This window comes from Alexandromys fortis, unplaced genomic scaffold (genome assembly GCF_014885135.2).
Source record: "Alexandromys fortis isolate MF-2015 unplaced genomic scaffold, M_Fortis_MF-2015_v1.1 scaffold_324, whole genome shotgun sequence".
NCBI classification, from domain to species: Eukaryota; Metazoa; Chordata; class Mammalia; order Rodentia; family Cricetidae; genus Alexandromys; species Alexandromys fortis.
Window position 1 is genome coordinate 269,946 of NW_026068221.1, and position 14,388 is coordinate 284,333.

Sequence of the window (14,388 nt, forward strand, 5' to 3'; positions counted from 1 at the left end):
TATACAGAATAAATTAACTTCCTCCTGAGCCAGTCTGGTAGTAAGAATTATGCTCAGGAGCTAGAGTCCTTTTTAACTAACTAAAGCCCTCTGGATTCTCAGGCTGCTACTACCTTGAGATCGTGTTTACATTCAGGATTGAAGTAAACCACGGTATGGGGAGAAAGACAACCTAAAAGGCTGGATTGTATGAACACCCCCCAGAGAATTGTTTTCAGCTCTGATAGTCAAACTTGAACGATAAGAAAGCTTGCTGTTAACAGTGCCAGGTTGTTTCCTCACTGCTGCTCTTTCTGATGCAAAGGGCTCCTTTAAAAAATCAGAAATGAATCCATACAAATTGAGAGTTACCCTATGTGGTCCCACTATCAAATTATAGAAAGCACTTCCACTATCAAAATTATATAAAGCAGTTAAGGGACCTTGAGAAAGCAGAGTCCCATATACAGTAAAACGCATCTTGTAATTTCATTTATCTCTCAATTATTTTCACAGACTAGCTTTAAAAAACACAACCAAATACACATGACTCTCAACTCCCATACATAAAAATTGGTCTTTGTTCAATCTCAGGTGACAAGATGTCCCAAGAAACTTGGGAGCCAACCCCCCCCCCCCATAACCATTTCTTCAGTTATCCCATCAACAGCTTTTGTTTCTTGAACTACTTTTCCACAGAGGTAATGCTGAGATCAGTCAGAAAGGCTTTCTGAGAAGACCGGCTTGGACTTCTGGGTCTGTTCCAGTCGATTTAAGATGAATTGGCTTGTATCAATGAAGCGCTCAACACAGTTCACAAAACAGGCCTCAGCCCGACTGTCCAACTTTGGCCCAGGTTTATCCATGCACTTCTCCTGTTCAGAATAAGACACAGAATCACAAAGGGCATTTACAAATAAGCCTTTTGCTTGCTCAAATAATTTCATCTAAATTATCTTATTTGCTAATTTGGACCCCAATTTTTCTCTTACCTGTGACACCTAGATTTAAAATCGTATAGTATGTGTATATCTATACAATGTGTGATGTAACTAAAAAAAAGACTGTGAGGAAAGAAATTGTGAGGGAGGCAAGAAAAACACATGAAAAGAACAGATATGATGAAGCCCATGACTTTTTAAGCAAAAAATAAATATAAAAAATTTCACATTTGGCATCTTACCAATTGGACACAAACTTCTATTACATTTTTCAACAAGCCAATGGAAAACACCATTCTCCATCCTCATTTTTACCAGTGGAATCTCTGGCAGTGTTTGCTCAAAAGTCAAGGAGCCAGAATATGGCACATCTTGAATATAACAGACTGAGAAAAATGGCAAGCAAAATAACCTTTTCCAGATGGTGGCACACACCTTATCTCAGCAGCTGGGAGGCAGAGACATCTCTGAGTTTGATGCCAGCCAGGGCTACACAGAGAAACCCTGTCTGGAAAAAATAAAACAACAACAGAAACTACTTAGGTGCCCTAAAACCAATCAACAAAGAAAATATATGAATGAACATTTTTTAGCCTTGTTTATTTAAGACAGAGTAGTTTGTCTTTTGAGACAGGGTCCCAAGCTGGCCTGGAACTTGAGATGCTTTGTTTTTCATCTTTGCTTCCCAAGTTCTGGGACTGTACCATCTACCCAACACGCATCAAAGGCTCTTGAATCCCCTCGGGAGGAGTGAAAAACTAGAGTTTTGTAAAGGCCCTATAGTTCACAGATTTAAAAAAAAAACACTGACAATGGGCGGTGGTGGTGCACGCCTTTAATCCCAGCACTCGGGAGGCAGAGGCAGGCGGATCTCTGTGAGTTCGAGACCAGCCTGGTCTACAGAGCTAGTTCCATGACAGGCTCCAAAGCTACAGAGAAACCCTGTCTCAAAAAAAAAAGAAAAGAAAAGAGAAAAACATGGACAATTTCATACATATGATACCCATGTATATAATTTGACCATATTTCCCCATTACCCTCTCAACCCCCTCTACTTCCCAACTCCTCATTCCCAACAAGTCCTCTTCCTACTATATACCCTTCTTTAGGATCCACTAGATTTTGGGTTGCCTGCAAGAGCATATAAGGTTCTTCTACTGGAGCATGAGAACTTCAGGGACTACATCATTTATTGAAGAAAAATGAATTCTCCTCTCCTGGTTCATTTTTCTTAAAGCAGTTATTAACCACACCACTTCCCACCCAAACCTAAGGCATCAGAGACTTTTTTTAAAAAAAGAAAAAGCTGGGCATAGTGGTGCACGCCTTTAATCCCAGCACTCGAGAGGCATAGACTTGATCTCTGAGTTCGAGGCCAGCCTGGTCTACAAAGTGAGTTCCAGGACAGCCAATGCGGTTACACAGAGAAACCTTGTCTCTATCTTGGTGGCAAATACCTTTAATTCTACCAACCAGGAGGCAGAAGCAGAACGATCTCTATAAATTCCAGGCCAGCCAGGAGTGAATAGCAAAGCCCTGTCTTAAAAGAAACAATTTAAAAACCGAAGCAAAAAAAAAGCTGGAGGAGGCAGGAAGCCCATTTTGAAGGTCATTTTCGGCTATTCTCAGCTATCCATTCAGTATGAGACTAGCTTGGAATACATGAAAACTTGTCTCAAGAAAAAAAAAAAGAAAACAAAGAATTGAAGCCCTCTGATCCAAGGCAAACCAGAATTAATCCAGTATTTCTAAAGAGCATAGTCCAGCAACACATAAGTTTACAGGACCAAGCAAATCAATGCATTATAGTTAGAAGCTTTTAGAGTAAATTTCCTTCATGCTTTATACACAAGACTTAGAGTCTCTCTAATTCCAAAGAATTTCCCTGGCCTCTAAATTCTTTAAGTTTTTATATCACAGGAGGGCAGTGTGCTTGTCCTTGGCAACCAGAACGCTTTGATCTCAGCTACAAACGAATGCCTTCTGCCCCTCTGCCAAAGTCCCCTCACCGAGCCGATTCAATTTCTCAACCTTCAGACCTTAATGTCTTAGTATTACACAACTCACAGTGAAGGCAAATAAATGTGTATGCTGGGAGAGATTATGCCGCTTTCATACTTAATGAGCTAGAGCCGCTTTTCTTTTCATCAGGAGGGGTTATGACTGGGTAACCCAGGCAAATTCCCGAGGAGTCCAGAAATAACTGTCAGGGACTCTCTGGGATTCGGGCTCCCTAAAATTCCAGGACTGGGGCTTTGATTAGTCTTAGTGGCCGGCACCACTGCCTCAACCTCAGGTGCCTCTAACACCTCCGAGTGCTGGGTGGGACAGCAGTGTAATCCCGTGACTCCCAACCCTTTGCACCTACGGTCTCCCAAAGTAGTCACCCTGGTCCCTTCCGACCTGGCCTAAGGAAACCAGAGTGCAGTCCGGACCACCAACTCTGGAGTTCCCGACAACCCAGCAAGTCCCGTGGGGGCAAGGACACAGGGAAAAGTAGGCACAGCGTCCAGATCCGAGCCCGGGGATCCTCACCCAGCAAAGTTCCGTCATCTGGTGCACCAGCTGCTGGAAGCGCTGTTTCTGCGTCTCCACCTCGATGAAATGCTGCAACTGCGGGTCCACGGTGCCCAAACCCGCGCCCGAAGACGACGACGAGGAGTCCATCCCGGCGCGACCACGCGGGCCGAAGCGAGCACTGAACCGACTCGCCGACCTTCACGTGTCTGGGTGACGGAACCGGAACCACAACCTCCCCCGCCCCACGCCCTCCCGCGCGCGCACCGCCCCGCCACGCCCCGCCCTCTCCCGCCTCAGGGACCGCCCTGTGAGCGCACTGCGTCTGCGCAGGGCAGGCGGCCAGGCCGGTCCGGGAGGATTACCGCGACGCGCTGGCTCCACGGGCAGGATCCGCTCCCCGCCACACCCCAGCCGCAGCGCTCGGCTGTGGCCTGGAGCGCCGTGGGAGCGGATAGCCGAAAAGAAAAGAGCAGTGTAGAGGAAACGAGGAAATTACTTCACACCACGTGGTCCAGCGAAGGGCCGGCCCTAAAACTCCGCCCTGCCCGCTTCCAAATTGGCCCGCGCTTTCTCAGCCTTGGCTTTTCCCCCCAGCAGAACTCTTCTGGGAATAAACTGGCTGTCTTGGGCACCTGGGTCCAGTTCTGTGATGGGGTTTTCGTCTTGATGTAGGGAAATGAGGCGCTGGCTGAGTTTGTCCCTAACGCTAAGATTCGGTCAAATGATAATCGTATGTCCACTGTGTGCCAAGCACCGGGGAAGGCTTGTGCGTTCGTCTACAATTAAGAGGCAGGCTTTAATAAGAGAGAGAAGTGGGGAGGGGGAGGGAAAGGGGAGACGGAGGTGGGGAAGAGACAGAAATATTTAATAAATAAATAAATAAAAATAAAATAAAAAAAGAAAGAAAAGCTAAAAAAAAATAAGAGAGAGAAGTGAAATGTGTCGAATTCTAGATTAGGAATACGCCGCGCTAATAATACGGTTTTCTGTAATTCTCAAACAGAGAGCTTCAGGGCGGCTGTGTAATGAATTAAAATAGGAGATACCTTCACTCTTTCTAGTAATTTTATTTTATCAAAACAACCCCCCCCCCCATTTAATGGCACCATTCCAGTCTGTCCTGCCTCCAAACTCTTAACACTTACCCAACAAGCTGTTAGACAACTAGTGGAGCTATTTACATCTTTCCCTCCCCCAGAATGTTCCCATCCCAAATCCAGTCTGTTAGGAGTCTTGAAGTTATGGGCAATACCAGGTACAGAAATCCCTTGGCCTTTGCTCAGAAGCGTTATGCCAGGGACTGGAAGAAGAAAGGCGTTCCTAGATGTCTAGGGGCCTTTATGCATTCAGTAGGAACATGGAAGGCTAGAGCTCCGGAGCCTGGGAGCCCTCAGAAAAAGTGGAATTGGGGCTTGAAGGAGAGAGGAGGAGATCCACGAAGCTTATCAGCCAGTTCAGGATTCTTCATCCATGACATCTAGAATGTTACTCAAGAGAACTTTGAAACTAGGACGTTCATCTGCTTTCTAAAACCAAAGAAAACAGACAGTGTTACAGTGTAGAATCCAGAATCCCCAAGGAACCCGTATTAATCACAAAGCATTAAGCTGGATTAAGCATATCCTAAATACCTAACTGCATACCTTCTTGCTACCACGAAAAGCAGAAAAATAAAAAAGCAGGTCTCCAAAATGTGCTTGTATGCTTCTCATCTCAAGTTAGTTTTCATAATTTACTTTTATGTGCATTGGTGTTTTGCCTGCACGTATGTCTGTGTGAAAGTGTCAGATCCCTTGGAACTGGAGTTATAGACAGTTTGAGTTGCCATGTGGGTGCTGGGAATTTTACCTGGGTTCTCTGAAAGAGCAGCCAGTGCTCTTAACCACTGAGGCATCTCTCCAACCCATCCCTTGCATCTCTTTACAGAAATCAGACATAGACTTCCCATCCCCACTTCCACCTGGTTGTTATACAAACAGTTCTAGGATTGCTCTTTATTTGCTTGTTTTCCAGACAGGGTTTTTCTGTGTAGTCCAGGATATCCTGGAACTTACTCTGTAGCTCAAGTTGACCTCAAACTCACAGGGATCCTCCTGCCTCTGTCTCCTGAGAGCTTGGATTAAAGGGGTGCACCAGCAACCACCACTGATCAAAACTGTGGACACATTCATTGCAAATTTATACACACTATCTCATTATTTCAGAGCTTGGAATGAAGATGGCTATTGAGTATACTTCACTGGTTGACAGAACAGAATTCCTACAGGCAAGGAAAATGTTTAGTTTCCAAATGTACTTCCTGTTCTCGCCAAGCTAAATGGACAAAAGACTTAACTTTGCAAAGGCCTGAAATGGACCCTGAACAACCAAGGGCTTTTGTTAGTCTGACTTTAAGATTACAGCTCTTTTGGAGATCCATGGTCAGATTAAACGCTGGAAAGAGACCAAGTTGGCCTCAAACTCACAGAGATCCTTTTACCTCTGCCTCCCAAGTGCTGGGATTAAAGGCACGTGCCACCACACCTGGTTAAGATTTGGTCTTTTTTAAAAAAGAAAATTTGTTTTAGTTTTTTGTTGTTTATTTTGAGATAGGATGTCACTCTATGTCTCAGGCTGCCCTAGAAGGCAATATATAGCCCAGGCTAGCCTAAAATCATGGAAAACCTTTCACCCTCAGATTCCTGAGTGTTGGGACTACTTTAACCTTCTTGCCTGGAAGTATTTGATAATTCAGGAAGGATTCATGACAGAGTGGCTTCAGTCTGTCAGAACCAAAGGGCCATCAATTTCTTAGTATTCAAATCATGGTTTTCAGAAATAGACAAGTATCAGAAGTTCTGGGAAACACAAAAGGCTCGATGAATTCCACCGCAGATGTACTTAGCCAGACTTCCTGGAAAAGAAGCCCAGTAATTTCTGTTTTTGAAAATGCCTTAAGAGGCTGGACATGGTGGCACATGCCTTTAATCCTGACACTTGGGAGGAAAAGATAGGTGGATCTCTGTGAGTTCAAGAATGGTCTGGTCTACATAGTGAGTTCCAGGACAGCCAGGGCTATGTAGAGAGACTCAATCTCAAAAAAAATCTTTAAAAAATCTTTAGGAGTAGGGCATAAAAGTATATGCCTGTGACCTCAGTGTCTGGATGGTAGAGGCAGGAGAACCAGAAGTTGAAAGTCAACCTTGGCTACATAATGAGTCTGAAGCCAGCCTGACAATTCGAAACCTTGTCTCAAACAAACCTCTGAACCACACACCTGGCTTGTGAGATGCTGGAGACCAAAGGAAAGCTTCATTCATGCTAAGTAAACACTCTACCAATTGAGGCACATTCCCCAACCCCAGCAAAGCATTTTTAGAATAGTGAAACCTGATCCTTATTTCTAAAATACTACAAGTGCACCCCCTCCAAATCTATAAGATATCATTTTTTAAAAATGACCTAGAAAGTTGTCACAGGCATTTAGAGCACCGAGTGCTCTTCCAGTGGACCCAAGCTTGATTCCCAGCACCTACATGGTGGCTCCCAACTGTCCATAACTCCAGTTCCAGGACATCTGATGCCCTCCTCTGGCTTCTATGGGTACCAGGCATGAATGTGGTACATAGACATACATACAAGCAAAACACAATACATGTAAAATAATAATTTAAAAATATTTTAGAATCAAAACCCAAAAATCAAAGCAGACAAACAAAAGCTATTTTAGGTCGTCCCTTCTGAGAGACAGGGTTTTTTTTAATGATTTATTTAGCTTAATTTTATGTGCATTGGTTTATTTATTTATCTTGTGGAACTGCATTTTCAGATAGTTGTGAGCTGCCATGTCGGTGCTGGGAATTGAACCTGGGTCCTCTGGAAGAACAGTCAGTGCTCTTAACAGCTGAGCCATCTCTCCAACTCTGAGACAGGGTTTTAAATGTCTCACTTAGACCCTCAACCAGAAAAGGTCGGCATCTAGTAAAGTAGAAGAAGGGTCAAAACTCCTAGGTGAGGCCCAGATGATGATTATAGAAACTGTAACCCCCACTGTCTCACCTGAGTGCCTTTTGGAAGACGGCATGGTCCTACAAACTTCCTGCTCTTAAAGCTGATATAGGTATTAGGGTGTGGTCTGCTCATGATACTCTAGCGAGGTTTAGGGTAGGCACAGAGAAGCCATCAGAAGACTGGGACACAGGGCAGAGCGAGAAAGCGTGTCTGTACCCAGGCGACAAGTGACCATGGAGAGAGGAGACTGGCCAGCTAACTGAGACATTAAGGGAAGAGTTTAAGCGGGGACACTACAACACTTACCTCATGCCAGCAACTGTACATGATGGTATATACCCTTTCTGATGCCAGATGAGGCCGGTAGAGGCGTAAGCCTTGAGCAATATGTTCTGCTGTCTCACTGTTAGTAAATCTCTCATATGGCATCTTCCCCAGGGAGTAAATTTCCCACATCAAAACCCCTAGAAGATAAAAAGGAGAAGTGTATTCAGTCTTGTTGGAATATTTGGGCCCTAATCCTTCTGGATGAACCCTAAAAATTAGAATAAGTCGATTTCCTCCTCTGTGAATTTTGCATCTTTTCAGACATCTGCCATGGTGCTGGCTGCACTCCGGCTATGGGGAGTTGCACTATGCTAGACCGTTAGTCACTCTAGAAGAGAGACTGGGACTTGTTTGTGTTGGTGGCTTCAGGGTCTGGCAGGGTGCCTGGTACATAATCAGTATTCAGAAGCCTTTGAATAATGAATGGTTTGTTTTCCGGGATATATTGTAAGTTCTAAGAAAACACAGATTATGTCCAGTTTGCTGTGGTTGTCCTCAGAAACCCCCGTGGTTCCTGACACATAAGAGGCACCCGAGGATCAGATAAATGATGACAAGAGTGCAAATTCGTACTGTCCTGTTATGTTCTTTTCTGAGCTATATAATCTATATTCTCTCTCCTCCCCCCCTCCAGTATGTGTGTGTGTGTGTGTGTGTACGTGCATGTGTATACATGCATACCCATGTACATCACAGCATACAGTGGAAGTCAGATAACAACTTTGGGTGTTGATCCACACCTTCCTTCTTGTTAGAGACAGGTCTCCCTTGCTGTTTTTCTGGTAGATTCTACAGGCTGTGTGGCCCATGCACTACTTGTGATTCTCTGGTCTCTGCCTCTCTGCTGCTAAGGGCATACTGGGATTACAGAAGCCTGTGCTCACTATTGCTTCCAAGTTTTATGTGGGTTATGGGGATCTGAAGTCAGGTTGCAAAACTTACATGAGAAGCAATTTGGTTTACCCACTGAGCCATCTCTGCACCTTGACCAATATGTTCATATCTACTTACCAAAAGCCCAAACATCAGATTTGCTGCTGAACTTGCTATACATAAGCACTTCTGGTGGAGACCACCGGACCGGAAATTTGGAGCCTACCGAGCTGGTGTATTCATCATCCAGGACATACCTGCAAGGGATTCGAGATTTGTGGCCATGAAGATTTAGACAGCTTGAAGTGTGCCTGAGTCTTCTCAGCACGTACAAACAGCTGCACAAACATTTACGGTCTTTCTCAAAAGTTTCTGCTAGCCAGCCATGGCATTCTCCAAATATTACTTTTAATAAAACCTCTGTTTTTATTTCTTTTTCTTTAGGAAAGTATTGATTTGCCTTGTATGTGGTTGAACCCGGAGCCTTGCATATGCTAGGAGAATACCCTATAGTGATATACACTTCTGGCCCTTTTTTGTATTTTCAAAAAAATGAGACAGTGTCTCACTAAATTACCCAAGCTGGCCTTGAATTTTTTTTTTTTTTTTTTGACACAGGTTTCACAGTGTAGCCTTGGCTGCCCTGGAACTCACTCTGTAGACCAGGCTGGCCTTGAACTCACAGAACCTCTGCCCCTGCCTCCAGAGTGCTGGGATTAAAGGTGTGCACCACCACCTGGCTAATTGTGAGCCACAAGCAGCCAGGGTTCTTATCCACTGAGCCACATCTCCAGCCACTTGAACTTTCAGTCATGACACGGCTTGAGCCTGCAGAGGAGCTGGGATTCCAGGCCTGCACCATCAGGCTCAGCTTCCATATTGACTTCTGATTTAGCTTTCCTGATCCACAGGGGTTACAAAGAATAAACAACAACAACAACAAAAAAAAACTAATAAGGACTTCTTTCCTTTTTTCTACTCCACCTTTTTCTTTTTTTCTGCATTTCTTCTTCCCCCTTTCTTTCATCCCGCAGTAGGCAATCATGGTTAGACCAAGAAAGGAGTCATGGAAGAAAGTCAGCAGATTTAATATCAGGACAAAATACCGGGGAAATAGAGAGATGAAGAGGAAGGGAGGATGCAGAGGAAAATGGGGAAAGGGAAGAGGGTTACAACAATAAAGGAAAGGATGAAGCTGGGCTGGTGGCGCATGCCTGAAATCCCAGGACTGCAGAGGTTGAGTCTGGTGGAGGCACAGAGGTCCTTGCACCCATAGATCACTAGGGCAAACCGGAATGTTCAACACACAGGGGCTCTTCTCCAGTGGAGGGGATAAAATACCTGCTTTCCTTCCCGGAAAGCTGGGAGTGGATTTTAACAACTGGTGACTTTGTTATCTGTGGAGGCAGACCTCACCCCAATTCCCCAGAATGGTTATCCCAGACTCCTCCCTCCTAGACCATTACCCATCCTTAGGGGAGAGGTCACACACACTTTATGCTCTGCTGACCTCTATGCTACCAGGGACCACACTAGATTCTAGGCCTTTTAGCTAGGAACCCACCCTCATGGTCACACCTACTGTGTAAGTGTTTCTTTGGTGGGGCGGGGAGAATTCAAGATAGGGTTTCTCTGTGTAGCCCAGGCTGTCCTGGAACTCTGTAGAAGACTGGTCTCAAACTCAGACATCTGCCTGCCTCTGCCTCCTGAGAGCTGGGATTAAAAGTGTGTGTGATCACTGCCCAGTGATGTAAGAGTTTCCATGCAGTCACACCATAAACTTTATTGTGCACCTAGAATTGAACAATTGTTGCCTGGAAATCTTTCCCCAAATTGTACTGTGTTTTGAAATATGCTAACAGTGAACTGCCTGGCATTAGACTTCCCAAAGTCTGATACAGGTTAATCAAGTCATTCTGCACAAAATCTCATCTCTTCGAGAGTTCTCTTCCCTGCCTGGATATCTACAGGGTCTCCCTCATGAGTCAAGACACTAAAGGAAGGGGCTGGAAAGATGGCTCGGTGATTGACTGCTCCTCCAGAGATTCTGAGTTCAATTCCCAGGAACTATATGCTGACTTACAACCATCGGTAGTAGGATCAGATTCCTTCTTCTGGTATGCACGAAGACAGAGAACTCATATACATAAAATACATGAATAAATACATCTTTTATAAAAGACACCAACGGAGGATAATGTGGGAGGACAGCTGTGAGTTCCAGACCAGCCTGGGCTGCAGTGAGTTCCAGACTAGTCTGGGCTAGTTTTAGAAAAAAACTAAAAAGATAAGAAATATAAGGAAAGAAAGAAATAAAGAAAGAAAGAAAGAAAGAAAGAAAGAAAGAAAGAAAGAAAGAAAGAAAGAAAGGAGTGAACTAAATAATTCAGAATATGCAGCTATTAGAAGACGATATAATGAGAACAGAAAGCCCATGCATGATGGTGCATGCCTTCAATCCCACCTGCTCCAGGGTGGCCAGACCTACATAGAGAGACCATGTCTCAAAACACAAAAACAAAAAAAGAAAACAAAGAGATTGAAAATTATAATGTGCCCTTGTGTGCTGTGTGTCGTTTTTGCATTTCAAGTGGATGAAAAAGTCAGGTGTGGTAGCAATACCTGTAATCCCAGCAGCAGAGAAGTGGCCAGACAGCATACTGGTGAGTTTGAGGCCACCATGGACTACACAGCACAACTGTTTTTCCAAAAGAAACCATACACAGGAAGATGAAAAAGACACACTCACCTAGATAGGCCAAAGTCGGATACTTTCACAACTCCTTGATCGTTTACCAAACAGTTTCGAGCCGCCTGCAGTACAAGAGATACCGGTGAGCCCTTGGCCCCAGGTTAAAGACATGATGCTTCTGCCTACCAGCAAAATGAAACTGAGAAGACTGATGGACTTCAGCTAAAGGCACCTCCCACCTAAAGGAGTTATTTGATGCTACTGAGGTGTGTGTGTGTGTGTGTGTAGTCATACATATACATGTATGTGTGTACATGTGGAAGCCAGAGGTTGAGGTCAGGTGTCTTCCTTGATCACAGGGTCACTGAACCTAAAACTCACTGGTTGGGCTAGGTTGGCCAACAAGCTTGAGGCATCTGTCTGTCTCTGCCCAAATCCCTAGTGGTGGAATTACAGATGTGGGTTGCCACACCGGGCTTTTACAGGGGTGCTAGGGATCTGAACTTGGGTCTTTTTTCTTACCCTGAAGGCACTTTACCAACAAAAAAAATCTCCCTTGCCCTTAATTTTGAGGTTTTTGTTTGTTTGTTTTTTAGCAAGAGGGTCTTAACCTGTACTCCAGGCTGACCTAGACCTCACTACGTAGCTCAGGCTGGCCTCAAACTCATGGAACACTTCCTGTCTCGAAAGTGCTGAAGTTATGAGGGTGAGGCAGCCTACTTGGGCTGAGCCTGAGAAATTCTGCTGCCTTCTCATGACACGCACGGAGAGCAACCCGCTCTGCATTCCTAAACTAAGCATGCAGAACAGTGTCATTCATGTGGACCACTCCGCTTCATTGAACTGATAAGAGAATTCAGAAGGAACACTAGGCAAGCATGTTTTGTCTTCTGGAAGGGAGACTAGAGGAATCTGAGTCTCCATCTGGCTGAAAGAAACGGAGGTACAGACTGCTGCCTGCAGGGGCTAAGCAGGCAAGCAGAGTGCAGTGGAGTGGGCAGAGAGTGCAGGAGCACACAGGCCTGGCATGAAGGCGAGAGCTGCAACCCAACTCCAGGTGACTCTTAGCACGGACAGTGGGATTGTGGGTCCTGCCTTCTCAGATAGTCTAGATGTTCAAGAAAAACTACAAAGGGCACTTGTTTTTTAAATGTAGAATATGCCTCTTTAAGTATTATAATATGCTAAGTATAATAAAAAGAGTTTAGGGCTGGAGAGATGGCTCAGTGGTTAAGGGCATTGCCTGCTCTTCCAAAGGTCCTGAGTTCAATTCCCGACAACCACATGGTGGCTCACAACCATTTGTAATGAGGTCTGGTGCCCTCTTCTGGTCTGCAGACATACACACAGACAGAATATTGTATACATAGTAAATAAATAAATATAAAAATAAATAAAATAAAAGGAGTTTAAAAACCACAAGAGAGGGCTGGAGAGATGGCTCAGAGGTTAAGAACACTGGCAGCTCTTCCAGAGGTCCTGAGTTCAATTCCCAGCAACCACATGGTGATCTGCAGTCATCTATAATGATATCTGGTGCCCTCTTCTGGTCACAGGCATAACACTGTATACATAATAAATAAATAAATCATAAAAAGGGCCTGGTGGTGGTGGCGCACGCCTTTAATCCCAGCACTTGGGATGCAGAGGCAGGGAGATCTCTGGGAGTTTGAGGCCAGCCTGGTCTACAAAGCAAGTTACAGAACAGCCAGGACTGTTACACTGAGAAACCCTGTCTCGAAACAACAAAAAATAAAATAAAAATAATAAATAAATCATATAAAAACCATGAGAGAACTGGAGATGTGGTCAGTTGGTAGAACGCTTGACTAGCAAAGCCCTGAGTTCAGTTCCCAGTACTGCATAAACCAGGTGTGGTGATGTACACCTAGAATCCTAGCACTCGGGAGTAGAGAAAGATCAGAAGTCCAAAGCCAGCCTGGTCTACATGTAACCGTGTCTCAAAAATAGAATAAAATAGAAAGAAAAGAAAAAAGTGGATCAGAATGTATCCGTGGGTCTTCTCTGTGACTCTGCTGTAACCAAATGGTAGCCTTGTACCAGGAGTGGCCCTAGTGGGAAACACAGGACTGCTCTTCTCTTCCAGGTCTAGAATGGGTAGTGTTTCCTCACAGGTAACAGAGACTCAGGATAAGTGGCAAGCCTGTTGAAACTGAGGCTGGAGACAACTGATGGGCTCAACCCCGGGGCAGATGTACACTGAATCTGTGATGTTTTCTAGAGAAAATCTAAACCTTGGGACTTGCAACCCCCCACTGCTCCCCACCCCAGTCCTTCTGAGGTCCCACCAGGTCTCGGTGAAGGAACTGCTTCGACTCCAAGTACTCCATTGCTTCACAGACATCTTTGCACATCTCCAGCAGCTGCTGAGTCTGGAAGCGGTGGCGCATCTCCCGCAGGTAGTTCAAGAGACAGCCGTTAGCCATGTACTCAGTGATGATGAAGATGGGGCGCTGTTTGGTGCAGACTCCATACAACTGCACCAACTTCTCATGGGAAAGATTCCTACAAGAGAGACAGGGAGCTAGTCCTCCATCTTGCCCCTGCAGACCAGTCATAAAAAGGGAGGGGAGGGAAGGGGTTGGCCTAGCATAGAACATCCACTAAGATAGCACACTAGCAAGGTTATTTTCTTCTTTGCATCGCAAACCCCAAAGGTGCCTCAAATGTGAGGGTGAGCAGGGGTTTGGAACCTACAAAATGAACAAGAAACAAGCCTAAGCTTAAAACAGCAGTAGGTCAAACTAAAATCATCCTTTCTTTGGAAAGTCAGTATTGTAATCTACCGCAAATGTTACTGAGAGGGGCCATATTCTGCCCACCACTACTCGCAACCAGCATCTAGGTCAAAGAAATGATTGCCTTAGCCGTTCTCTTTTTGTTTCTTTGGTTTTCGAGACAGGGTTTCTCTGTAGCTCTGGAGCCTGTCCTGGAACTCACTCTGTAGACCAGGCTGACCTCGAACTCAGAGGTCAGCCTGTCTATGCCTCCCGAGTGCTAGGATTAAGGTGTGTGCCACCAGCGCCCAGCACCTCAGGAGCTCTT

The 14,388-nt window shown here is 44.9% G+C and overlaps 2 protein-coding genes across 3 annotated transcripts in view; both read right to left on the minus strand.

Annotated features, from left to right (window-relative positions):
• Positions 1 to 444: 444 nt before the first annotated feature.
• Positions 445 to 3,670, minus strand: Timm8a (translocase of inner mitochondrial membrane 8A). Its single transcript, XM_050130571.1, has 2 exons — positions 3,456 to 3,670; positions 445 to 854 (listed from the first exon to the last, which is right to left on the minus strand). Exons 1-2 carry the CDS (start codon positions 3,585 to 3,587, stop codon positions 693 to 695), a joined length of 294 nt encoding a protein of 97 aa, XP_049986528.1. The 5' UTR covers positions 3,588 to 3,670; the 3' UTR covers positions 445 to 692.
• An 860-nt stretch (positions 3,671 to 4,530) lies between these two features.
• Positions 4,531 to 14,388, minus strand: part of Btk (Bruton tyrosine kinase) — a 51,405-nt gene continuing 41,547 nt past the window's right edge. For both annotated transcript variants that reach the window (XM_050130574.1, XM_050130575.1), the window contains exons 15-19: positions 13,632 to 13,848; positions 11,380 to 11,444; positions 8,769 to 8,887; positions 7,737 to 7,894; positions 4,531 to 4,966 (exon numbers count right to left, since the gene is read on the minus strand). In XM_050130574.1, coding sequence (XP_049986531.1) covers positions 4,895 to 4,966; positions 7,737 to 7,894; positions 8,769 to 8,887; positions 11,380 to 11,444; positions 13,632 to 13,848 — 631 coding nt within the window. In that variant the 3' untranslated portion in view covers positions 4,531 to 4,894. The remainder of the gene's footprint in view (positions 4,967 to 7,736; positions 7,895 to 8,768; positions 8,888 to 11,379; positions 11,445 to 13,631; positions 13,849 to 14,388) is intronic.